A 26501-nucleotide genomic window follows, 5' to 3' on the forward strand; every position below is an offset into this window, starting at 1 on the left:
CTCTCCCTTTTCCTAGCCATTTGAATAGTTGAGAGGAGAATGTGATTCTCTAAAGGGTAAAAAATCAAAATATACTGCGAAAGAACGTAAGGAGAATTTACCATTTAGTCCTTGGAATGTCTGTGCCTCAAAGTTAAGATCTTTTTAAAATCAGATTTTGAGTGATTCAGAATTCTCTTCAAGAAAACGTGAAGAATCCATCTAGAAACAAACTTTAATTCCATGTATTAGCAGAATCAAGTTATGATGACCTTGGATATGCTCTAAACCAATTTGTAATGATTACTGTCAGAGCAGTTCTTTTTCTGTTGAAAAGTAATGGCCTGTGATATATTGGAGACCAGATTAGATCATCCTGACAATTCCTTCTGGTCAAAGTCTCTGAAATTGGTAAAAAATTACTTGAAGTAAAGCTCTGGTGTGAAAAGAGGTAACAGTAAGATGTACTGAGTAATAATGGAACACTTCATTTATCCAAGTTTTATATAAATCACAAAACCTTTCATTTTCCCTATATAGATATACTGTGTGTGTACTGCTCAAGTATGTAACAATTTGAACATCGGGTTGAATTTAAGTTGATTTTTCTTTTTTTTCCCCATATCTGTCTTTGTGCATCATGGACTTCATATGTATATTCCTGTATGCTAAAATGAAAATAGGTCATTGGTAAGGATCAGCCTAAAATTTTGGGAGCTTCAATGTGGTTTGGCTACATAGTTGCATAAGTAGGATATGTTTCATAGTAAAAAGGATATTAAAAACATTACCAAAAAAAGTACGATATTCTGTGTCATTGATGTGTTAGTAATCTTAAAGTGAATGTGACACAACATAAATAGACTTTTCTTTAAGTGGGAGGTATAATGGGTATTGAAATAACCACAGATGTCCTTAAATCCGAATTTAATTCAAAGGGTCTTTACTTAAATTTTCATCAAATTATGCAGGATTGAAGAGGCTCGCACACTCTTAAGCAGAGTAATGCCTGAGCTCTGTAAGTTAATCATATTAGTAGTCCTCAAAGGACAAAATCTTCTTGCTGTCACATATCATTGAAGGTTTTCTGAGAGTAGTATGGCACTATGTTTGGATTGATCTAATAGCCAGTACCCATTAAAAGCCTTAGGACATCTGTTCCCACTGTTTCTTGTGTGTCTTCGGGAGTCAACTGAGTTCTAAGCAGCAGGGGCAGCTCAGGGGAAGTAGCAGAGTCATGACCACTATTTTCTGTGATAGCTGGTTGTTAAATAAATTTTACTTGCAGAGTTAAACTTCACATTCCATGGGTGTTTTTACTTTAAGTCCTAGTTTGCTCTTTCACCCAGCGATGTAAGAAGTCTTTGATGAAAAGGATTCTTGTTCAACAGAAAGGAGAAAACAGTATAATTTTGTGAATTTTTTTCTTCATAGCTTTGAAACAAGAATCTTGTTTCTTGTTTCAAAGCTATGAAACAAGCTTTGAAACAAGCTTGTATGATCCTGGAATCTTATGCTTTGTAGACCTCTTAAGTTACTTTTCTGAACTAAACTTGGTTTTCTTATGGGAAGTAGATGTCTCCAACCTCATGTATTGCTGAGCTTGTATTGATCAAAAGAAGCGTGGCCAGCATGTCGAGGGAGGTGATTCTCCCCCTCTGCTCGGCTCTTGTGAGACCCCACCTGAAGTACTATGTTCAGCTCTGGAGTCCCCAACACAAGAAGGACATGGACTTGTTGGAGCGGATCCAGAGAAGGACCATGAAGATGATCCGAGGCTGGAGCACCTCTCCTCTGAAGACAGGCTGAGAGAGTTGGGGCTGTTCAGCCTGGAGAAGAGAAGGCTCCAGGATGATCTTATAGCAGCCTTCCAGTACCTAAAGGGGACCTACAAGAAAGCTGCAGGGTCCCTTTTTACAAGGGCATAGGAGTGATAGGACAAAGGGTAATTGCTTTAAACTGAAAGAAAGTTTAGATTAGATATGAGGAAGGAGTTCTTCCCTCTGAGAGCAGTGAAACTCTGAAACAGGTTGCCCGGGGAAGCTGTGGATGCCCCATCCCTGGAAGCGTTCAAGGCCAAGTTAGATGGGGCTTTGAGTAACCTGATCTAATGGAAGGTGTCCGGGGGCAAGGGGGTTTGGAATTAGTTGATTTTAAGGTCTCGTCCAACCTAAACTATTCTGTGATTCTTAACTTTTATTTCCCAATACTTCCTTTTCCAATACATTTTTTTAAGTATTTTAAACAAAGATTATTTTTTTCCCTTTAAAAAAAAAATAATTCCATTCTATTATTATATTTCGTCTGGGGAAGGAAAAAAACCCACCAATGACACAAGCTCCTCCCACTAAAAAAAAAGGCAACCAAACAACCACCCCACAAAAACCCAGCCAAGCACCCGCCACCTCCCTCAAAACACCCTCAAAGCAGCAAACCAAAACGACCCACCTTTGAATTACGCCACTGGAGCATTTAGTTCAGTGCCAGTATTGCTTCCATCAGTGCCTGCTGCTTGTTGCAACTGGGGAGGTAACATAATGGCTGTTGGTAATTCACAGGGGGCCAAGTTGACAGGACCTGAGGTCTTTGGCTTACTCTTGTGCAGGATCCACATGATCTGAGTAAGTTGCTTAAGCCAGTGCTGCCCCTGAAAGAAATGCTTGTTAAGCTGTACCTGGTGTCACCAGGTGTTCCTATCCGATTATGTCAAAATAAAATACTCTTTTGTCGGAGAAGGGTGTTGAAGCAGTCTAGGGCTGGTTTAGCATTTCAGCAAGATCACGTTCTGTGTATATAATGGTGAGGACCTTCAGCTGGTTCGCTGATTTGACTTAAAACCTTCACTACTACCTTGTATTGGTTGAGCGTAGTTTATCCTCTTTGCTCATTTGCATCTGGTATAAATTTGACCTTTTTTAAAAAAAAAATTAGCCTCATGGTATCAGATGAAATGCACTTTTTTTTTTGAAAAAACATTTTAGCAGCTTTTATGTTCTGATAACTGCATCACTATAGTGTACATACAAACTGTCTTACAGGCATGTTAGTAGTAGAGAAAGTCATGCTTGTCTCCCTTTTATAGCTAGCCGTCTCATGTTTTTTTCATTCTTTCCCATTTGCAAAGAACATCTAAAAATTAGTTTTCTACTTATTTTGATATTTTGAAACATAATGAGGCCCTGAAAAGGACTTGAACTGCCTTTTCCAATTGCTTTTTTATCTTAAAAGTTTCAAGTACTACCTCAATCAAATTTCTAACTGATTTTTTTTTTTCTTTTCTTTTAGCATGTATAATGTTACTTCATAAAACTGTGCGCAAATCACCAGTAGTGGTAGTGCAGAAATACTTAATTCTGGGAAGGGATTTTGTGTTATTTGTCACTCAAATGAAGAAGAACTTGGAGGAGGTGGGGGTGAGAGGAAGGAAACTGAAGTTTGTTCTTTGTTCTGTGACTTAGCTTCCGTTTATTCTTGCATTGTTTTCCCTTAACTAAGTTGTCTTATATTATGGCTTCTTGAGATTTCAATCTCAAGTGAAAACAAGAAGGAATAAATTGTGTCCATCGCAGGCTAAAATAAAAACCCTAATTCCAACTCTTCATGCCTCTCTTAAACATCTTAAAGAAGCAAAATAGGGCACAAGCCCAATCTTTTTTTGCTTTTCAGGTCTCCTTTAAGAGCAGAGACAACCATGATCCAGCAGTTTTGGAGGTAGAGGCAAGTAAATGTTTTACTACTTGTAAACATTTCAGTAAGTTTTTGCAAATCACCTGTAATTTGAGGAGACCCTGGTTGAAAAAGAATCTCAACTCTCCCTTCCCTAAATAGTGAATTTCCTTTATATGCTTGATATGAGGAAAAATATATTTAAGCTTTTATTGATTATTGGCAGGCTTCACATCAGTTACACACTGTTGCAATACCTAATTGGTGTAAATATATACAAGTTTAATATTAGTAAGGTTTTTGTGATAATAGTCGTTGAATTTTTTTCTTTTGAACCTATCTTCAAAAGGTAAATTGTGTTGGGTGGTTCATCATAGTGATTTTTTTTTTTTTTTTTCAATTGACTAATCTTACTTCCTCTAACTGCTGGTGTTCAAATCAGCTCTTCAGTGTTCTCACTAAGGCAATTCAACAGCCTCTGATGTACTGGATCTAAACCTGTAATTCTATGCTGGGGACATTTCTGAGAGCTCATGTCGAGTTTCTCCTGAGGATATCACTTATGTTCTTAAATTTAGGATTTTTATTCTTTTCTGAAGGCTATATTGGAAGTATCCAACAGGAATAGGAATTCAATAGGATGGAAGGAATTATTATCCATCTGTATTGTTGGAAGTTTTAAAAGTCAGTCAACCTCCGAGTGTCTCCTTAAGATATCTCAGGCTGCAGCTCCAAGGCTGCTCTTAAGACAATTTAAGTCAACACTTGCTGTTCTGTACCACTCGCGCAGCCCTGGCTAGGTGTGCTTTCTCCTTTCCTTGTGACAGTTGCTAGTGATTTCCATGACTATGATGACCTGCTTCAGTGCTAAGCCAGCTGAAAATTAAAGCTGGAAACTTTCTGTTGCTTTTGGGAACCATGATCTTGTATGTCCAGGTGAGACTAGCAGCACCGACTTAGAATAGCCTAAGCTGTTGTGGGACTACAGACTTAAGGCAAAGTGCAGTAATTGTTCTTGAATTAGTTGAGCTGGATGATCGCGGCTTCTTGGTATGCTGTGGAGATGGTATTTTTTACATCTTCAGATGATAAATGCAGGGTCTCCAACTCATTTTTTAGACACAAAATATGGAACACACAGGCTTGAAATGCCTGTTCTCTCCACCACTGTTGAACTTTTTGCTGTCTTTAATCTTCTTATTTAAAGATGCAGACATTTGAAACAGACCAGAATTTTTTGACTGTGAATGATACTAGATGGGTGCTAACCGAGAACTGGGAAACAAAGTTGTGAAACTTTACACTTGGATTTTAGTTTTTTGAAATATTAGAGCTGTTTTGGGGGAAGAGCTGGAATTTTTCAGTGTTTTTGGCATCTTTTTCTTGTTTGAAAGTAGTGAAGTTCATTTGTGACAGATCTGGTTGAATTCATAAGTCATACTACAGTACAAAGATTAAAATGTCATAGCAAATACTAAGAGATGTTTTAATTTTGTTGGCAGCCTGCAGTTGTAACATGGAGAATATTAATGACAAGTAGTGTGGTGACACTGTTAATTCTTACCATGTTTCTTTGAATGTTTTGTAAAGAACCTCTTCAAACCTACTCAGTTAGGAAGCTAGATTTTTGGTTGGTTTTTTTTGTTTGTTTTTGACAATAAAAAGAGACAATTTGCATCGTTTTGTAACAATACAGGATTGCATGTTTTGGAAACGGTTTTGCTCAACTTCTCTTTTGGGAGATGGGGAGAAATGTGCTATTCCATGTTAAAGGTTTACAATAGGGACAGGAAAGAAGCTAGATTTTGGTCAGCTAATTTAAGAGTATATTTCAGTGGGATAAAAAATTTTGCTTGTTAATAAGTTATATTGACCCAAATCAATACCTGTGCCAGTTTGAGAAGGGAGGAGAAGGAGAAAAAAAGTGGCCAGGTCCGGAAGTGGGAGGTCAGCAGCTGTCACTTGGCAGTAAATCTTTGTCATCCGTTGGAAATGGGTTTTGAACAAAGGGAATTATGCTTGTGCAGTTTCCTGGAGAGTAGGAAACATTTAGAATGAAGGAAGCCACCTTTCTTCTAACTATCCCTAGAATGTGAGCGGAGCATGTAATTATTTTTGTCCTCAATTCATGCACAATGCACTTATTTTCTAAGACGGATGAAACCATTGTAAAATGTAAGAAAGGCATGCACATAATAACCTTTTCTGCCCACCTTTACCGTCTGTCTTTGACTTTTGTTATTCGGAAGTACGTTAACTGAAACTGTAAAACTTCGGTTTGATTTTTGTGTGAGTGGATAAGCATGCAATCTATACATAATGGACATTTTTAACAAAACAAGTTTGGAACTTGTCTTCTAAAGGACAGAAGCAGTTAATTTTTTTAATAGCTTTTTGCATGTTTCTGATAATGTACTGGAATCTATTAAAAATTACTCAGTTTAAATGTCTTTAGACTTGATTAACCCACTAAGGATTTATTTTTGCTTCTGTGGCTTCATACTGTAATGACTTTCTGTTTGCTCCTTTTAATATGTCTGGTATTTATTCATGATATTTCTCTCATCCTTAATATTTTTGTTTAGCTGAGGGAAATGGCTAGATCTACTTGTGCTTCTCTTTGGGCTCTGTGTTGAAAAAGCAGAACTTGAAATTTTGCATAATTAAATAAGTCTTTATTCTTCATGTAACGGTGACTTGCAATGGAGCTGTGATCATTTGGTTAATTGTAGTTGTTACACGGTTTGTGCACTCAGTTTTTCCTCAAAGTTTTGCGAATGAAAATGTCAGCAGATTCACTATTTAATGAGGTGGTTTTTAAATAACATTCCTTTGGTGAATGGCTTTGTACATTTTACCAAAATGTGTAGGATTCAAGTTCATGTGAAACTGTGGTTTTTTGGAAGGATGATGTTGACTTCTAAACAGCAGTTGTAAGACTGTTAATTGAATGTGGTCTTGAAGGACACATATCTAGACATTCTCTCCTAAGACCAGTATACATGTATGCAATGTAAATACTGTGGTATTTGACTTTGAATTATAATTATGAATAGCTTTCACTTTCCTTTGTGTTTATGTAATGAGCAAGGGTTTTATTACACTTTATTTTCAAAAAGTGGTCAGAAATATTTTTTCATAATTGCTCCTTTAGAGAAATGTTATTTCAGTAACTTCACTTAAAATTACTTTTTCCTATTAAATATTTTCATAAGGTTTTTATTTTAAATGTGTTGCACACATGCTGTATGAAGAACTGATGGTAGTGTGTAGTGTTTTAAATAAACTGAAAAATTTGTAGGTTTCAGCTCACTAAGTGTAGAAGGCGAATGAAGAATTCCAGACCCTGACCTTAAGGACAGATTCAGTGAAGGACCAGAGAGGTCTCTGTGAAAGCTGCCATGGAGAACCGATGGGTTGCAATGTTCTAGTTCCTATGAATCATTGAAGTAGTACTGCTGAAGGGAGCTACCCACTGGTTTACTGATAGTGGTTTTTTTGGTTTGTTTTTTTTTTCTTTAATCACTGGGTTGATGTCACCTGAGCAGTAAAAGGGGGATACAGATCCTGAAGATCCATCATCTCTGTACTGTAGAAAAGGCTTCCCTAATATACTATTCTTAAGAGCCATTTAGTATCAGTGCCAAGATGGCACTCAGCTATACAGTCTTTAACTGGCATGACTATTACTACATTTTAATTTAGTGTTGAGAACATTCACGTGCTGGATACTCCTTATTCTGCAGTTGTTATAATCAATAGAGTTGTTGCATGAAATCGGTCATAAAGGAGGTTTGGAACAGTGGTCATACTTGGAGTTATCTAGGTGGTAACTTGAGTGTGTCAAATTCTATATAATCACAGCAAGGATTTGAGACAACTGCTGTAAATCTGAAAATTCCAGAACTTAATACTGTGGGAGAAATCACTGTGTGAAGAAACGAGAGCAAATAACTGAGTGACGTATTATATAATTCGTTAATGTAAAGCACTCCTAAGTGATTACAAAAGGCTTTTTTTTAAAAAAAAAAGGCTTATGTAATAGAGCAGTATTAGTGCTGCTGTATGATGAACAGGAAAACAGGGACACTGACACCCAGCTGATATCTCCTGTAAAATTATGTATTTGTAGGAAGAGTGTTGAGATTGCAAATACAAATTAGAAGATGCTAGAAATAAGGTTGCTATTTATGACCTTTTTGTACAAATGAACTTTTCCTCAGAGTTAATCACACTGCTGTGAGTGACTAGATTTCTTGCTTTGCCATGCTCTTATTTAAATAAATGGGACATAGTATGTTCATTTCTCAGGTAAGCAACTGAGATGTAACTTTTCAAGTAGAAAACGGTGATTGCTTTGCATGCTCAACTTGAGGTGAGTGGAAACTGAGTTTTCAGAACACGTGACTTTTAAACAGCAATTGATAGCGTAATGCCATGTAACATGAGCGGCACTGGTAAGTGCCCGACATGCCTACGTGTCAGGAGTCCTCACCCCCTGTTGTCAGCGGTCTGGTGTGGCAGGGGGGCGACTGCTGGAGGTGTGACTGACAGCTGGCAGCTCCCTGCAGAGGGATATGCCTCTGCCCTCCCTTGTGCTCGGTCTGCTGCTGGTGGGATGTGTCACTGAGCCGGTTCAGCTTGCTAAACGGGCAAAACCTAATCTGACAGCAGGAGTTTGCTGTGTTAAACTGGCTCCAGAAGGGCCCAGAGAGAGCTGTCGCTGGTGCGAAGAGGAGGGAAGGACTCTGCAGGCAGCAGAGAGCAAGGAGAAATGAATGAAGCCACTTCTTTTGGTGAGAGTGGCAGTTACCATTTCAGCTCTGTTGAACTGAAGTCTGTGGAAGAAACCCTTCTATCCGAGAAAACTCAGAATAGTTCTGATTTGGGAGAGTTTCTTTCTCTGAGGTGACTAGATCAGTGTTCTAATTAAAAGCCCAGACATTGTGTCTAAAGCTGGCAATATTCATTTAAGCAACCACTTATGAAGAAGTTTGATTCTGTGGTTCTGTTTACCTTTAGTGCTACGTGTTCTTGTTCGCATAAGTGATTTGAATCTTGATTATTCAGGACAGCGTTTAGCCACCTAGGCACTTGAATCTTCTTGCCATCCCTGCAGACCTATGGGAAGCAGGGGTGATTCAGACACCTGCTCTTCATTATGCATGTTTGAGGAAGTCTTCAAGGCAGATTCATCCCAAGGATTGAAATGAGAAAGGGGAAATAAGAATGTTAGGTGTAATCATATCAATGTTGATACTTGGTTTTTCATTAAGGTCAGGATTCCGCAAAGTGCTTCAGCTTATGCATGAGATCCATTGGACATTGATTGCTTCTCCCCACCTCTTTTTTTTGCAGTCTGTGTATGTTCTTGTCAAAACTCGGATTATCGTTAACTTACACATTTATCCAGAACCATTTCCCAAACATACAGGTTTTGAGCTAAAGCTCTGTCATTGCGACCACGTCATCCTGGCCCTGACAGTGACAACGGCTTCGCTTTTCTGCGCACAGCCTCTTTCTTGCATTTTGCTGTGTTGTTCTTCTAGCCCAGCAATAAAGTACTATTGACGAAGCGTCACTGTTTAAAGTTCAAAGTTACTCCCCTTCCTCTACCCTTTCCCCTCCCCAACCTGCCCCTGAACCAATCTAAAAAAACAGAGGTGATGAATGCTTGGTCTATCTCTTAATTTTTTTAAACTTCACTGAGCAAGAACAGTTTCTTTATGGCTCAAGAAGTTATTCAAAGCTTAACTACTACCTAGGTATGTTTGGTTTGAGTCATGAGTCTCTTATTTTTGTTGCTTTGACAAATAGCAAAAACCTGAAGATCACAGTGTCCTAAAGTAAAGCTAACAACATATTACTATAAAAATAATGTTGTTTTACATTACAAGTCATCTGATTTTAAAGAAACAGTGGTAACTGTTCATATTCTTAAATAGAGATCACTTTGTGCACATGAAGAAACAGAACTATGAACCTGTTCTTTTTTAGGTCAGTTGGGTTTTTGGAGGGGGGGAAGAAATAGAGAGATTTTTCCTTTTAATTTTCTTAAATTTAGCTGGCAGTTCTGTGCAGAGTCTTATAACTGTATCTGAAACTTGTCTATTACATTTGGGTTAAGAGATGGTACTTTTCAATTTTCCTGGCACACTGAGGTTATGTTAACATGTTCAAGCTAAGTTTCTGTTAAAAATATTCTGTAGTGACATCTTCATATACTTCTGTGCAAAGATTTGGCGTGAATGAAGTTTCACTTTTACTAAGTGTTAAGCAGTTTCTTAAAAGATGTTAAGGATGTTAGTAGTCACATATTATTGTGAATATTAACAGCATGAGAAAGTGGAGAGGAGCAGTTCTGTCATTTAAAAGCTTACAATTATTTTGTAACTAAAAAAAGTGAACAGTTGGTGTGGCTATATTGTCATTTTAAAGTTGTCTTTACAATATGCTCCCTTAAGACCTTCACGAAGTTTTATGCAGAGGAATCTCTATTGATATATCTTTAATTTTTCATATATATATGAGATATATATTTGCCTCATCCTGGAGGAAACACGAAAAGCAGAACAGTTGGATTTTCAACCAGAGGCTGACTCACTGGACTCTGGAAGTGATAGGCGAATTGAGATTAGGAGAGTAGAAGTCTGGATGTGTTGACATTAAAATGCAGGATGTAAGCAGCTCTGTTTATTCTGATAGCTCCAAAAGGTCACTTAGCTATTACATTTTTTTCTCTTCATATTTCTTTCTCCTCCTTTTCTTAAACATAAATTCAGTCTGAAATAAAAAAAAATCAGTTATTCCTAATTATTAAAAAATTAATTTAACAGATTATGTATGAATTAATGTAGCTTTTTCTGTTTCTTAGATTTTTAACATAAATGAGTGAAAATTGCTGAAATTCATGCTTAGATTAAGCAAAAATAGCACCTGAAGAAAAATGCGGTTTTATTTCATTATTTCTTGACCCTCATGGTTTATTCAACATCACTTACCCGTAGAGCTGTCATAGACAAGCCAGAGCACTGATGCTTGAGGATGCATCTAACTGAGAAATGGATCCATTTAACATTGAGCTCAAATTATTGAGGAGAGGAGTGTTCATGCATTGACCAGGTTTGCTATGCAAAGTAGCAATCAAATCTAAGCAAGGCAGAGAGGAAATAAAACATGGATTAGAGAAATAAAAATGGTTGAAATTCGGTAAAGACAGATGCCACAATTGTCTGGGGCAGTTACTGTTGATGAAAGTTACATGATAGTACCTCAGAAAACGAAAGAAAATGTTTCAAAATGTGTAAAATTACAATACCAGCCTAAGAGCTGATCATGTTCTCCATTGAATACAAAAATGTTTTATATTTTTTACTTTCACGAGTGCTAGTGACTAATACTACATTGATTGTCGTGTTCAAAATTCAGTATGGCTTAAACGGTAGTTCAAATTGCAGTCAAGAACAGTGTTTTAGGGTTGGGGTTTTTGGTTTTTCTTTGTTTGTTTTTTTATAAACTATTAAAAAAAAATCTCTAAATAAATATTCAGGAGTGCTATACCGTGTAGAGTAGAAGAGTGGGAAACCAATGAATGAATACTTTTTTGCCTCTTAAATGCAGCTGAGGAGCAGTGGTAGCGTTTTTGTTAAAACAGTGGAATAAGTACTCAGAAATGTGAAAACACAGCTCAGGTATTTCCCATAAGCTCCCAAATCATTAAAACACAGGCTCCGATGGTGCTTTCCATCTTTTGTGTTCATTGCACAGATAAGTTTTGTACGAATGGAAAAAGGAAAAACTAAGGACCTCACCTTGAAATTAAAAGGAAAGGTTCTCCTCAAAGTGCTATTTTTACATTTTACTCAATCGTTCACAACAGCAAAAAGCCTCCAGTCTTAAGTAAAAGAGGAGGAACTCATCTCCTGGTGGCATCCTTTGTAATTGGGCTAGAGATACGTCCAACACTTTGTGCATTTTCAATTGTTCTTTTTTACCTCTCCCATCCTGGGCAGTGATCTGCCTTCTTGAAGGGCGAGATGGAAAGTGCCTTGTTCTGCCTTTCTTTGGCCTGATGTTAGGGCACTCCTGGAATATCAGTGTGGTGAGATTTTTGGGGTGTTACTAGGATGTCGAGTGTAACTTCCTGGGCCAGTGTAACTGGACTGTTACATTGCATTTTCTTGGAGTTGCAGCTTCTTTCTTAAAGCGACTTTCTTGAAGTTACCATGACTTGAGTTGGTTTGGGAAAGCGTATTTGATTAGGTCCTTTTGGATATCAACACTTTCAGCTCTCCTAGTCTCAGAATCCCAAATGAAAAACAGGCCTCAGACTTGTAGTTTAATTAAGACTATTTTGCTTTTCAGCATGTATTTTAGCAGAGCTTTAGACACCTTGATAAGTTTTCAGGTGGAATGCAGAGGCATATGTTAACAAGCCTAGTACCTTAGTGTATTAGTCTTCCTCCTGGGTAGAAAATAATGATAAATGAAAATATAATACGACTAGAATACTGCTTTAGTAAAAACTAAGATATACAGAAAAATATTTATGTACTTAATAGAGTAAATTTAATAGTAGTATATAGTAAAATGTGATGTTGCTGACATTGATCTTACTTCAAGGAATACCTTTTCAGGTGATGGTGGGGAATAACTAATTCATCAAAACTGGTCTATTCTGGATATATTTTCTGTTTTGTTTTTAACATGCTGTTAATGATCAATATGATAAGACTTCTAAAGTATGTAAAGACTCTGTAGACTGAATAATTTAATACCTGTGTGTAATAGTGCATGGTGTATAGGTGCTACTTGATATTAGGGTAGAGGAAAGAATACTTATTTTTGTCAGCCTTTCTCTGTCTAAAGCAGAATAGCAGGATCAGCTTTATACTGATAAATAATGCTCGTAAACATAGAGGCAGATAGGTTTATGCAGAAGTGATGTTGGAACAGTTGCAGGTTATTTTGAAGTTAATTTCATTTCTGACTGCTAATGAATGGACTTGAGTCATGAGTTGAAATAAACTTACTGTCTCTATTTCCTGATTAGAGAATGCTCTGAGGAATGTGTCCGCTGTCATAAATTAGGTTTTGTTGATCTAAGGCTTCGTTTAAACATGTCTTTTGTACCTTGAGATTCAGAATATGAAGATACTTGCCTTCAAAAGCATCTGAAGATAACTCTGAATCAAGACTATTGCATTCAGGTTTTATTGACATTTAACTTTTGAGGGAATTTGATATTTATTTATGGATATTATTACATTAACAGTGGTCAATGTGTGAAAATAATCACAGTATTTTGAAATACCTTGTACTGCTTTTTTTCTGTAGGGGAATAAAGTTATACTTGAGTATCAGTGTAATTATCTCCATATGAAGTTTACTACTTCAGGAATACTAAGAAAGTTAAAATGTTAAAACTCTTACCTTTAATCTGAAGTCCAAGAAATGAACTGCCTCACTCTGCTAACTATGTAAAGTTTGATACTTCATGGTAGTTTTAAGTATCAGTATTAACAGTTGCATTGATCTCTAACAATTATATCGTAAAATCATAGAAGGGGTTGGATTGGAAAAGTCCTTAAAGATCATCTGGTTCCAACCCCTCTGCCGTAGGCAGGAATACCTTCCACTAGATCAGGTTGCTCAAATCTCCATCCAACCAGGCCTTGAATACCTTCAGGGACGGGACATCCACAACTCCTCTGGGCAACCTGTTCCAGTGTTTCACCGCCCTTACAGTAAAAAATTTCTTCCCTGTATCTAATCTAAATACTTGAATTGTGTATCCAGGTATTGTGTTTATGCTGTGCATTTCATGTGCTAAATTCTCATTTATTTCATGAGGATACTGATGCATACAAAACTTTTTTCACTCTCATCCCAAAACAGTGGAATATTCAGTCCTAACAGGCTTCTGGGTTTTGATAGTACTTGACGATACAGCTTGCTCCACAAGTCATTGCTTACTCTTTTCACACTGGCACAACTTGAGACAAATACACAAGAAGAAAATCCTGGAGAGATGCAATCCTATCGCTTAGTTCACAGAAGCTTATCCTTTGCGATGGAGCATTTCTGCTGGCTGCACTCTCTGGGGCGATTCTCTGTCCGCTATAACCATGCATGGCCGGACGAGGGTGAGCGCGCTGGTGTGGGTGACGGCAGGGACTTCCTCTGCTGTCAGCGGACCCTGGTTATTGGATCAGCTCGGTTCTGCTGTGAAGCCAGAGCTTTGGAAAGATCCAGTGTGGTGTTTCATGCGTGTAGGAACCGTTTTGACTGCAGGGCAGATCTGAACTTGAGGCGGCGCTTGGTTTGAAGTTTCCTGAGCACAAAGTCTCTGTTGATGCTCTGAGACAGAACAGAGTCCCCTTCTGTGCACTTAAACATGAGGTTGTTTCAAGTAATCAGATTTTTTCAGAATAGTTCTTAAAAGAATATTGCTTTTTTTTTTTTAGATAATACCCTTTGACAATGTTTGACAGCTACCAGCTAGTTTAATGTGAGCTGGAAGACACCCACTTCTTAATCCAGGATTGTCTTGAAGGGGGCTTAGTATACAATAATAATGAATCATTAAAGATGTATTAAATAATATTAATTTGTCTGACATTCAAAACACACTGTGACTCTTAATTTAAGCAATCAATCTGTTCCTTCTATAGGAGAAAACTTCAATCAGAAATTCTAAATGCCAAGTAAGCTACAGTGTTCTCCATCTGACCAGGTGCTACTGCTTCAGCATTTCTTTTGTTACACGTGTTTTGGTTTTTTTTACCAGCTTTCTGCTTGTGAACTGCTACCATTAGAAGCTCAGTAGGAGCAAAAGTCTGTGTTAATTTGCCTGACTGTAACTGCACAATTAAAGCAGTTTATCAGCAGGGGTTAGGACAATCAGTGTGTTCCAATGCTTCATGTTATAAAATTACTTCTGTTGTTCAAACAGATACTGTAATTAGTGCATCGTTTTAAACTGGTTTTCTGCAGGACTGGCTTGGAGTTTCATCTGATAAAAACCTCCATTTTTGCTACTTAAGCACTTATTTTGTTTGCAGGCCTCTTCTAAAGTAACAACTTTTATTGAAATGTCAATGTCAGGAGTATATCGTGTGAATACACGTTTGGGGGTGAGTGGGTTTTTCATTTTTTTTATTTGTTTATTTTTCACTGGTCAGTCCTGTCAAGACTTAGATTCACTGGCAACAAATGGAAGGAGAAAACTCCATGTTTATATTTACAATTATTACTACGTACTAGCATTTAACACTTAGTTCTTACATAGATGAACAAGTTGCTTCATGTCAGATAATAAAGATACCTGTGTGTTCTATCCCTGGCACATGCATAATTAGATTTTACTTAGGATAGTTTCATAAGACATGATGAGCCACTCTTTAAGTGGCAGTTATGTCTTAAAATATGGTCCCTCATCTTCTCCCTCTCCCAAATATAGCACTGACCTTGTGTTGGCACTCAGTAATCCCTTATGATCTTATTCAACTCACTTGTCCAGCAGAAAATGGGAGAGGAAGGAGGTCTGGGTTTGCTGCATCAGCACATTGGCCTGGCTCTCCAAAAGGCTAGCGTGGTGTGGGGGCCAGTCCCTATGGAGGAATAAGGACTGCCTGGTGAGGGGAATAAACCTTTTGAAGTTGTTAGATTCATCACAGAAGGATACAGTAAGAGGCGATCTAAGTGAGTCTTTATTATTTTAGAGCTAGAGCTCTCATGAATATGTATCAGCTGATGTGAAGTTATTTGTATATCTGAGACTTCTAAGTGGTTTATTCCTTGCACAATATGTTACAGAAATCGTCTGTCTTCCAAATGTTTGTTTTCAACTATCTTTGCAGCAGAGACACCAAAAACTTAAATTCTGTAGCTCGGGTTGGCAGAAAGAACATGTATGAGAACAAAAGTTACATTGAACAACATGAGATGGACAACTCTTGTGGCCCATGAAAGATAGGGAGTAATGACTTAGTTTAGGAAAAAGAACATTTTTAGATTCCTCTGGCTTGCTTTTACCAGTTCAACTGTGTTGACGAGAGGTTATTAAGTAAGGTGTAATCCCTGTTGAATGGTTGAGTCATGTTTCTCTCAGACTCATTACGTCAGACCTGACATTGTTGCATGGCTACAATACATATCAACTCTTATTTAAAAATACTTAAACTAGAACAGGACTAGAATTTGCTCACAATGAGTGTTCTAATTTGTCATTTTTCAGTTAAATTTAACTTTTCTTTCAAAATTGCTTTAAATCAACATGTGGGGGTTTTTTTAATTCACACAGCTTCCTAAAACTGCTCTTCACATTATTTTTAAAACTTTGATTATATGTGTGTGACTGTTTTCATGATGGAAAAGAAATATTCACATAGAACTACTGTCAATTGTAATGCACCTATAGCACAATTTATTAAACAAAATATATTGTGGTATTTTACTAAATACCTGAATTTTTCCTCTCCACATCTTACCTCCTCCATTTGACTGTGAGAAGTGGCTATGAGTGATTATACTGTTTCTTATGTCTTAAGATAATTTTAATTAAAGTTCTTGGAATGTATTTGAATTAAACCTTTGATTTAAAGAACTAAAGCTATTCTGATGCCTTTTAATTTTGACGTTCAATTTGACATTATATGAAAACATTCTTCCCTTTTACTATAGTTTTTCTGTGGTTTTTGTCATTCAGAGGGAGAACAGCTTGTTGCAATAGGTTGGTAAAAACATAATTTATTAACCTATCACTTCAGGATGAATGAGGATATGAAGGTTCATTCTCAACATTTCCTTGAGCCAGTGGCTTTATTTCTTTAAAAGGCCCCTGCTCTTGGTACTGAGCAGTATTTGTATTTTCTAGTGGCCAACATTACTGAAAATTGTATGAGTTAGAGTGGGAAAAGTGCACAGGATGGGGGTTGCGCTTTTTTTAATACTACAGGCTATAGCTTTCTGAAAAAAATGCTGTGTGGAAAACTTCCTTCCACTCTTACCACATTGCATTCATTCTTTCTTTATTGTCTAACTAGTATATCCCTGCCTGCATATAAACAGATACTAGGAGAGTATGTATTTTCAGTATTTATTTCATTTTCCTTTAATGACATTCTGACAGCTGGAAATGACTGGATTCTACTTTAGCAGTTTTTAATTCGTCAACTTATTTTTAGTCAGTCAGCTGTACTGTGAAGGTCTTCGGGCCTTTGTGGTGAGAAAGAAAGTTCAATATTTTTTAATCTTTTAAACAATTTCAGTCAAGCTTGACAGGCGCTTCTTTCCTTTGGGTTTAAAGTTTTTTGAAAATTGTTGGCTAGATAGAGGAGAGGCCTGACTTAACATGTCTAGTCGAGGGAAGGGATGTAATAAGTTTTTAGTCATATGCTTTGTGTCCCTTTCAGAAAGCTAGTAAGCTGCTGTCTCCTTGTGAAGTCAATAGTTGAGGTATTAAGAAGGAAGCTTTGGAATGTGATATGAAGATGTAAATAGAAATGGCCTTAAAGGACTGGGATGCAGGAGATATAAGATAATGTCTTGGAATTACTGTGGTAGGGTGAGGTGTATGGAAAACATATGACAGGGAGCTGGACTTCAGTATTTCTCCTCATAGAACAACTTTTCTAATATTAAAGCTTGACTGTATAGATGCAAGTCAGTTGCATCCTCTGCCTGCTTTTTGGATCCCTCCTAAATCCCTCCCCAAGAAAATAAAAATAATAATCTGTAAGTATGTCACTTTTTCTTTTTATACAACTAAATTTCAAGGAGTTGTAGCAAGATTTATTTTTTTACAACTACATGATCCATTGACCTCAATAGCAAGATAAACATTGAGCAGTTTCTTCAAGTCCATTATTGTGTATGGGTACCCTGAGGATAATGAGTGTATGCACACGGGCAACAGAATGAAAGCAAAATCTGTTTACAGAATTAGGCTATATTTAAGGATACTGAAACTTCTGCCAAACAAAGGAGCACAGTGAAATTTCATCTGCCAGTTGTGTTGCTCTTAATGTTCTTTAATTTAGCAGACAAGATAGTTTGGTTGTAATTAAGCTTTTCTAATATTGTTGCTCCACAAGTTTGTGGCATAAATCATTTCACTCTGTAGTTTCCAGCATCTTCACTGCCTCCATTTTTCCTGTATAATTCTTCCATAAACAATCTCTTGGATGCAAGAAAACTTCATGCTGTAAATTACTTCTCGTGTATGTAAGATAATTTTGAATATGTGAAATTGAATTTCTTTTTCCTGAGTCTCTTAATCAGGTTTTCTGGTTTTCTTGATGCTGTTTCTTCTGTTCACATACCCTTCCTGCTGTGGCAGCAAATGGTTTTTGCCCAAAATAACTCTCATGGCAATTAGTTATTCACGTTTTCTCTAGGTAGACCTGGCAACCAGACTGAATTGCTCAACAGTTGCTACTGAAGGACTAGAGACCATGAGCACACTGAAATAAAAGAAATTACATTTAAAAATAAGAAAAATTTTTTTTTTTTAATTGTGATTAGGCACTGGTTAAATGCTGAAAAGGTCGCCTGGAGAGGTGGTGAAGTCTCTTCATCCTTGGAGATGCTTAAAACTTGGCCCTCAGCAACATGCTTGAGTTGACCCTGCCCTGAGCAGGGGGATTGGATGATGTCCAGGGTTGCTTCCAACCTCAGCCAGACTCTGGTTCTGTGAAGTAATCTAGTTTGTCTTAGCTGCAATTCACTTCAAGATAACCACAGTTTGTAGTTTCGTTACAAAGTAATGCAGCAGGGCAATAATTGCAAGTACAGCACCAATAGTTGAGATTAACATAATCTGAAGTATTTAAATACTGAATAACAGAGGCAGGCTACCTTGTTTTATATAACAAAGGCAGTATTTTTCTGCGTTCTAAAAGTTACAAATGAGGCATACATCCACTATAACTATGTACATTTATTTTTCATTGCTGACAGGTGGTAACTCCTCCAAAACTTGCAAGATTTTGAGACTTTGCACCATAGTATTTTCATTATGAAAGAAATCGATGCAGTGCAGTAATGCCCCTTTATATTTACCCACACTATGTATCTATGTATAAGTATGCCATTTAATAACGTGGTAGCTAAAACTGCATTTAGGCTTCCCTTCTCTTTTAGGAACAGAACTCACCGTTTTACCTGGGGACACCTTTCCTTTCCTTGTCATTTGTCACTGCTGCTTTTTTTATTAATTTTTTTTGTCCTTATGGTATTGTAGTTGTGCAGGTTATCGTGCATCTCGTGTTAGTAACCTGGACCCTTCCCATTGCAGTGTTGTCAGCTCACCTCCAGCCAGTGCAAGAAGAGGTAGTGGCATGTTTCTTGCTCTGCCCTCTGCTGGTTTAGGAACCTGCTCTCATTCATCATACCTGTAATATAATACTTTGTACTACCTCGTATTAATATAGCTTGTCACCATCTTAAAAGAAAACAGCTTACTCCATCTTTGGATTAAAAAAAATAAATAAATTGAATTGTTTAAATAGTAATAGTGGAGTTTTGATCATGATAGAGTGAAATAAGCTGCAAATACCTTGTGGTAGATAGTTCTTTCAAAGATTAAATTACAGCAGAGAACACGTTATAACTCAGCTGCACTTTGCGTCAAGTTCTGTTTTATAAATGAGGGTTTTTTCTCTTTGTTTTTTCAGCTTCTGAAACTCAGAGATATTTTCACTGCCACCATTGTTTAGAAAATTGGCTAAGATAACATTTAAAAAAAAAATCACTGTAGCTGATAGTATGGAGTAGTGCGTATGTGCATGTGTTACATGAAGGACAGTGAAATTTCCTTCAAAGTACTGATTCTTTTACACAAATTTTCCATATATCTCTCAAGATTCTGGTGTTTTTTCATCGTTTTTATCCTTGTCTATTCACAAAACTTTTCAGACTTAAAGCAGCTGAATTAAAGATAGAACATTCTAAGGAACAGTGCTCTCTCAGGTATATATGAATATAAAGTACTGCAAGTATTTGTTGGTGTTAAATCTTCAAGCATTTCCCCTGCATGTCTGATTTCCTGGAAGAATTTTAAAGGAATTTGGGGAAAAAGACACATTTGCAACTAACTTTGCTTGCTATAATTTTTTTCAAATGTCAATTGTGGTTAAGCCACAAATGATTGTTCTGTAAAAAGGAGGTTCTTTTGTTATGCCTAGGATTTTAACTTTTAAATAAGTGGGCTTTGTTTATGCAGGCCTTTATTTAGATTCAAAAGTTATAATAAACCATTCTTATTTACTAAAGTTTTGGTTTCCACTTCCTCTGTTTTTTTTTAACTCCTTTCATTACATTTTAAATATTGTCTAATTTAAATTAAATTTCTGGGAAATTTAGCTAGCTTTATTCACTATTTAATAAAAACAGAGTTGGAAAGTTTCTTCTGTGTTGTGTTTGTTATATTATTTTTTAAAAGACTCAATACTGGAATGTCTTAAATTTACCGATATCTGTTATTTAAAAATGTTTACAGTAAAAAAAAGTTTTGTTTAGCATGCCCTCTTTCTGAAAACATTACTAAGATTTATCTTTGAGATTACTAATGCCATTGATGTAGAGTATCTGTGTAATGGTGATCATCTTGTTACATGCTCTTTTGTGACTTCAGTGTTAAAACCTTGTCATCTCCTGTCTGCCCTTCATCTCCAGTACGTGTTGCTCTGCTTTGAAAATTGCAACTGCTATTCCTTTTGTAATGTTTGATTCTTGAACCTTTTTTTATGTGTATTTTTTGTTCTTCTTCCTTCGTTCGTTTTGGAAAGGTTCTCTAAAAAGTGACATTTGTTTTGTAGTCTAAAAAGAAATAATGTATGAGGTACCAAAACACAAACAGAATCCTCAAGAAGATATTCTGAAGCCGTAGTTGTTGTTAAGTAACCATATAAACCAAAACAATCTCCACAGTACGAAGAAATGTTTTCCCATCTTGCTGGAAATACAGTTTGTACTATTCACAGAATCGAGCTTGTCTACTGTTTATGTGATTGTTTTATGCAGAATGTAACAATGCTTCATAGCTTCCATGTTTTAATTTTTTTTAGGAAGAACAGAACCGAGGCAAGCCCAACTGGGAACACCTGAATGAAGATTTACATGTACTTATCACTGTGGAGGATGCTCAGAACAGAGCAGAAATAAAACTGAAGAGGGCTGTTGAAGAAGTAAAAAAGTTACTCATCCCTGCAGTAAGTATTTGTATGCAAGTCTTCAATTTTCATTTCCAGAAGTTACTTCTGAAATCCTATTAATACTGCAGCAGTAAGAGTAAGCCTGCAGAGCAGCATCCTAAAGTGAAGTTTAGATATTATTTTGTAGTACTTCAGTGATTTTCAGAATCTCACTCCAGATCGAATTATTCCTCAGAACAGAAGAGTATTTTTAAGAGGTATTTTTTTATTTTTGCCTCATCTAGACATAGATGCAGGAAATTCTTACCACCTTTAAAAAGCAATGCTGAACTGTTGCAAACACTAGCTTTCCCACCTTCTTTCCACGTAAGGATGATTCGCTTTAATGCTGGGGAAATACAACATGCTTTTGTGTTTCTCTTTGAGATGATTCTAATACTTTAAGAAAAGAAGGCATGTTTTCTTAGATCATCACATTAAATATCTTGCAAAAAGAGGAAAACCTTTCAGGAACACAGAATCAAAAAATTTTGCTGTCAATATACGGGGGAAAAATGAAACTGGGAAATGGGTTGTCTTTCTCATTTCCTGATAATATAAACTGCCTTCTGCCCAGCCAGATGACTTAAAGCCTTTTGCAGGGACCAGCATTAGCCTGTGAGAGCCCTTCTCTTAGATCTGCTCTGTATTCTCACTCAAAGCAAGGTGAGTCAGCGTGGCTGTGTAGTGCATCCCATGCCATTAACTTGCATCTTGTGCTTATTTTTACCACCACTTTTGTGCCATTATAAAATGATAAAAATAAAATTTATCTTTTTCAGTGGTGGAAAAATTTTCCATATTATGAGGAAAAAATTGAGATTGTCCTGTGAAAGAAAGTAGTAGGTGGTATTAAAATGACCTAGTGATTTTGGGTGCTTAGTGAATACTAATAGATGCTAGCTGTGAGGAAACTTGTGTTGCCACATGCTGCTTGAGCACATTTATTCAGAATGCACTTTTTAAAGTTACCAAAGATCAGGAGAGAGACTTAATTTTTGAATTATCAAAATATGGTAGAATATTAAGCAGAAGTTATGAAAAAAATGTAATTTAGACCTCTTCACATTGCTTTTTGTCAATCTCTGAAAGCAGAAGACAACTAGAGAAAGCAGATATTCAGATGTTGTTCATTTGCTAAAGAGATCTTAAACGCATTAAGATTGAGTTTATAGTGAGGATTAGAAATGGTAATAAGAAAAAGACTTTTTATATCGGCAGAACATGAAACCTCTATGTTCATTTTCTAACTACTGTGCAGCAAATATTTTAAAAAATTAATGTCAAATATCTGTTGATTCTTCTACCTCTGTCTTATTGCTGAATAATACAACTGAAAGGTCATGTTCAAGATGACCTGATAGGTCACAAAACTCCAGTATGTGTGAAGTACTAACGTCAATACTCAGTATATATTTGTGTTATGCTTGGTTTCTGGAGCTGATGGATGGGTGTGTTTTGAGCCTCCGAAAGAAAATGAATACGTTAGTAGTTTTTCATTGTGATAGTGTCAGCCAGCTCATTGTCTTGAAAATATTCTGCCTCATTTAGTAACTTAATCATTTGGAGGAGCTCTGTAATTCTGATTACAGAAAATTTTTTTTCCCTTTAGGAAAAAACAACACCATAGGGTTAACTGTTGTCCAAATATAGCATCAGTTGAAAAACACTTTGTCAGTTCATGTCATTAACATCTTTATATATTATGTGTAGGCGTAAGAGATTTGGGCAGTGTTTACTACATATGCAAGAGTTAAAGGTCTGTTGCCTCTTATTTCTGAAAATTATGCCTCAATGGAACAGGCACGTGAAGTACATACTAATGAATTAGTATATAGGTGAAGTTGGTTTTTGCACTACCTATTGCATCTGTTTGATTAGTATCAAAAATGACTGTTTAATCAAATTATGATTTCAACCAGTTTGAGAGTTCAAAAATTCTGCTTTAGGATTAAAAGATATGGATTGTAAACTTCTATGAAGGAAGCAATAAACCTTTAAATAATCAGGGTAAGCATGAGGAAAAAAAGAAATCCTAGCTAGTTATAATAAGATGGGGGAAGCTGTGGGTGTTGGAAGATTGCAAAGATACTCTGAAATGTATGAATGGAAATTCCCTTTCACATGGTAGAATACCTGCAACTACTACCGTTTTCCGAATAAATGTCAGAGGATTAAAATTGATAAAAAGATCTTACTGTATTTCAGTTTTATCTCCATCCAACTTGAATAAAATTTGAGATTATATAGGAGAGGAGATTCAGTCTTTCTTGCCATATAGTGGCAATGCTTTGATTTGTTGAGATAAATTTTGGAAAAGCAAGACAGTGTTAGAAATGGGAATGACTTACTAATTTCTTGGAATAATCAGTTATTTTTATACTCAAGATATTAAAAAGCCTAATTACATTTTATAGCAACAGTGCACGAATAGGCACATTTCTAAAATGGATTTCTGTTTGAAGGTACTTGAATGAACAAAGACTATTTCAGTAGTAGTGTGTTTCTTCTCATCTTTATGAATCTGGATCACTAGTAATTTTTTTCCTTATGGATGTGAATTATTAATTTCCCTTTCCACTTGCTTTTGGATTGGTGGTATAGTCAAGCAGTTTATCTTTAGAAATAAAAAGGGCAACTTGAGGCAGACTGGCTGAACGAGCCATTTTTTCTCCCTTCAGGAGAAAGGCCAAAACCTTTTTTTATATGTAAATAAATAAATAAAAATTATGATGTTGTATTTAATTTACATTTCTTTGTTATTAAACTGTTTTTTCTTTTGTCTGTACTTCAAGTTCTATAGGACTAACTCTTTTCCTCTTCCCATAGTTCAGTGAGATACTGATCATTATCTGGGTTTGCAAGATCATATGATACTGCTGCTTTCATGTTTTTCTCCGGAGAAAAACAGGAAGAATAAAGCAGTCTGCAGGCTTTTGGCATCACATTGAGCTGTACTGTCCTTGTGCCTCCTTCTAAAGTGACTCCTACAGGTTATTGATCTCTCTTCATTGTGAAAGCTTTGAGAGTTTATTTCTTATTTTCAAGAAAGAGTTCAGTAAGGATGGGAAGTTCCTTTGCAAAGGAAAGAAAAAAGTTGCTCTGGATTGTGTACTGCAGAACGTAAGAAAAAATGCAGAGCCTGTGTAAGGGGATGTACGTAATAATCAAGTATAGCATACTGAGCTAGAGTGTCCTTAAGGGTTTGGAATTATTCTTTGGGATCCTGGGCAGTAGGGTTGAATTCCTCTGCTAGAAATACGTAAGGCTTCCACATGTTCTAAGAATTGTTGAATAAACTCTTCTAGCTGAACATGTTTTCTGTCCACTCCTTTTATTATACAGATGTCCAGGTCTCTTTAATTACTAATTCACCTTTACACGTTCTTTATACAGGATGAGGCACATACAACAGAATTCAAATTTCAGGCAAATACTTTTTACTCCTTTTTCCTTAACTCCACATTCTTCCTTTCTGAGGAAAAGATCCTATTTCTGGCTTCCGCTTAACTATTCTAATTTGGTCTGGAATCAATGTTTTTCAAATTCTTTGCATTGCTTTTCCTGCGTCAGGACATCTGTAGTTCTACTTGGTTGCTCCCTCCGTCTTGTCTGAAGACAACTGCAGCATAGTATTAGTCAGTGATGCTCCCTGTCAAACTGTGTCTATCTTTTTCACTACGATAATGGAATTTTAAGATTGTGATGGGTAGGAAATAACATTTCAATGGAAGATTGTTTAATTTTGTTTGTACATTTGGTTCTTGTCTGTAATAGTGATTTTAGACTTTTCAATCTTGAGTATCTTTAAATTTAGCTTTATAGTATAAGGGAAAATATCATTATTGAAACAAAAAAAAAATCGTTGAGCTTAACTAAAATAAATACTGTAGTAATATTGATTTCATAATGTCGAAATCCTTAGAGTAGATGAATGTCAATGGCAGTGATTTTTTTTTAAGGTAATTGAAAAACAAATAAAACCATGCTATATGAGATAATTAGTCCTTAGTATAGAATAACATTAATTATGACTTAAAGTAGATGGAAGTCCACAAATAACTAATTTTATAATGGTCATTTTTATGTATTTTGTAGCAGGTTTATGCGTTGGACAGCAATTGCTATCAGTCATCGATAGTGAGGAATTCCTAAGCATTTCATCCTGTTTGTTAATAGATGTTTCAGTGTTGTAGTTCAGGAATTTAAAAATGAAGTGAGGAAAAGAGGCAAAATGAAGATGTTACTAGAACACAGCTTCCACACCAAGATGATCTATAACATAAATTCATAGAGAGTCCAAATTACCAAAACCTCATAAGCCATTTAATAATAGAGGAAAGCTTGTATAATTCTTGCCGTATGGAGGAGCTGAAGTTGGAAACTAATTTTGCCAGTCTTTGGGTCAAATTAAAACAAAACAAAACCAACTTTGCAGAGCTACAAAGCCTCAAATGTTGAAGCAGAAATACCAAACTGACTTGAAAAGTGCTGGATTATCTGGTGTTACTGTCCTTTAACCATATCATAGTTGCTGTTGTGACTGTAGTCTGTTTCCAGCAAGCTGTTTGGAAGGCTGAGTAAGTCTGAACTAGTGAAATGATGAAATAAAGGAAGTAAAGCATACGCTCTCACCTCAACATTTTCATAAACAACAGAGAGAAAACAGCTATGCTTAACAAATAGAAGAGTAGTAAAAATCAGAAAGAGAAAACTCTGGAAACACCTGAAAATTGCCAGAGAGGCTGAAGCAGTTGCTGAAAGTGATTGATGGAATCTTCTTGAGTTAAGGTTTTACTATTGAGTGAATATACTTTGGCCTGAAGGGGTTGGTAAGGTTAAGTGCAAGGCACTACCAGGGAAGTAGAAGTAGGAACAGAGAACAAAATGCTTAGAAGATGCGTTAACCAGGGCAGTACAATAAGAAATATTGGCTGTTTTCAGAGGAAAATAATAAACTTAACACTGTAAGGTCTTATATTTCTCTTTATTTGTAGTTCAATAAAAACAGCCTCACCAAGTTGCATCTGAATTCTAGATCGTGGAGAGAATGGGGAAAACCTATGCTGATGATGGCTGCCTTCAGTATCAGCTGTGACAAAAAATGAGACTGCGAAAAACCTTAAGAATATTTTTTAATGTCAAAAATTTAAAACAGATAGCATACATTACTTACAAAGATTATATTCTGCATAGTAGAAGGCAGAGGAATTAAGAACAAAGTAAATAGTGGAGGGAAATCTGGGGAAGTAGGATTTGATTTCCACCTTGAAGATATTAGCCATCTTTTTGCAATGAAGAAAAATAATTGAATAAAAGAAGCAAATAACAAACTACTCACTATAAGCGTCATGGAGCATGGTACTCGTCTTCATGTTCAGTGTCCTGAAACATAGTATGCCAACAAAAATATCAGCAAAGCTTTATATGAAGATGTAACACACACAGCTATGGTAAATGTGTGTGACCCAATGGTTAAACAAAAATACCTCTGATAAATGGGATATAATGTGTTCTTTGGTATATTTTGCTTTAAATTGTGATGTTAGAAAAGCACAGGGCAGGCAATTTCTGGTTACACTGAATGACTTTTTCGCTCAAGTGAATCTTTACCACGGTAGTCCAGCTAACGTGGAAGGACTCCTTATCAAAACAGCAGCA

The 26501-nt window shown here is 36.3% G+C and overlaps 1 protein-coding gene across 8 annotated transcripts in view; it reads left to right on the forward strand.

The window, feature by feature from the left end:
• Positions 1–26501, forward strand: part of QKI (QKI, KH domain containing RNA binding) — a 155805-nt gene that overhangs the window by 85181 nt on the left and 44123 nt on the right. For 3 of the 8 annotated variants that reach the window (XM_086631530.1, XM_086631525.1, XM_086631528.1), the window contains exons 4-5: positions 3646–3700; positions 20719–20858. In XM_086631530.1, the coding sequence (XP_086487656.1) occupies positions 3646–3700; positions 20719–20858 (195 nt within the window). Of the gene's footprint in view, positions 1–3645; positions 3701–20714; positions 20859–26501 lie in introns of all 8 variants that reach the window. The other 5 variants (XM_086631531.1, XM_086631532.1, XM_086631533.1 and 2 more) reach the window with 3 other exon arrangements.

This window comes from Tauraco erythrolophus, chromosome 2 (genome assembly GCF_009769465.1).
Source record: "Tauraco erythrolophus isolate bTauEry1 chromosome 2, bTauEry1.pri, whole genome shotgun sequence".
NCBI classification, from domain to species: domain Eukaryota; kingdom Metazoa; phylum Chordata; class Aves; order Musophagiformes; family Musophagidae; genus Tauraco; species Tauraco erythrolophus.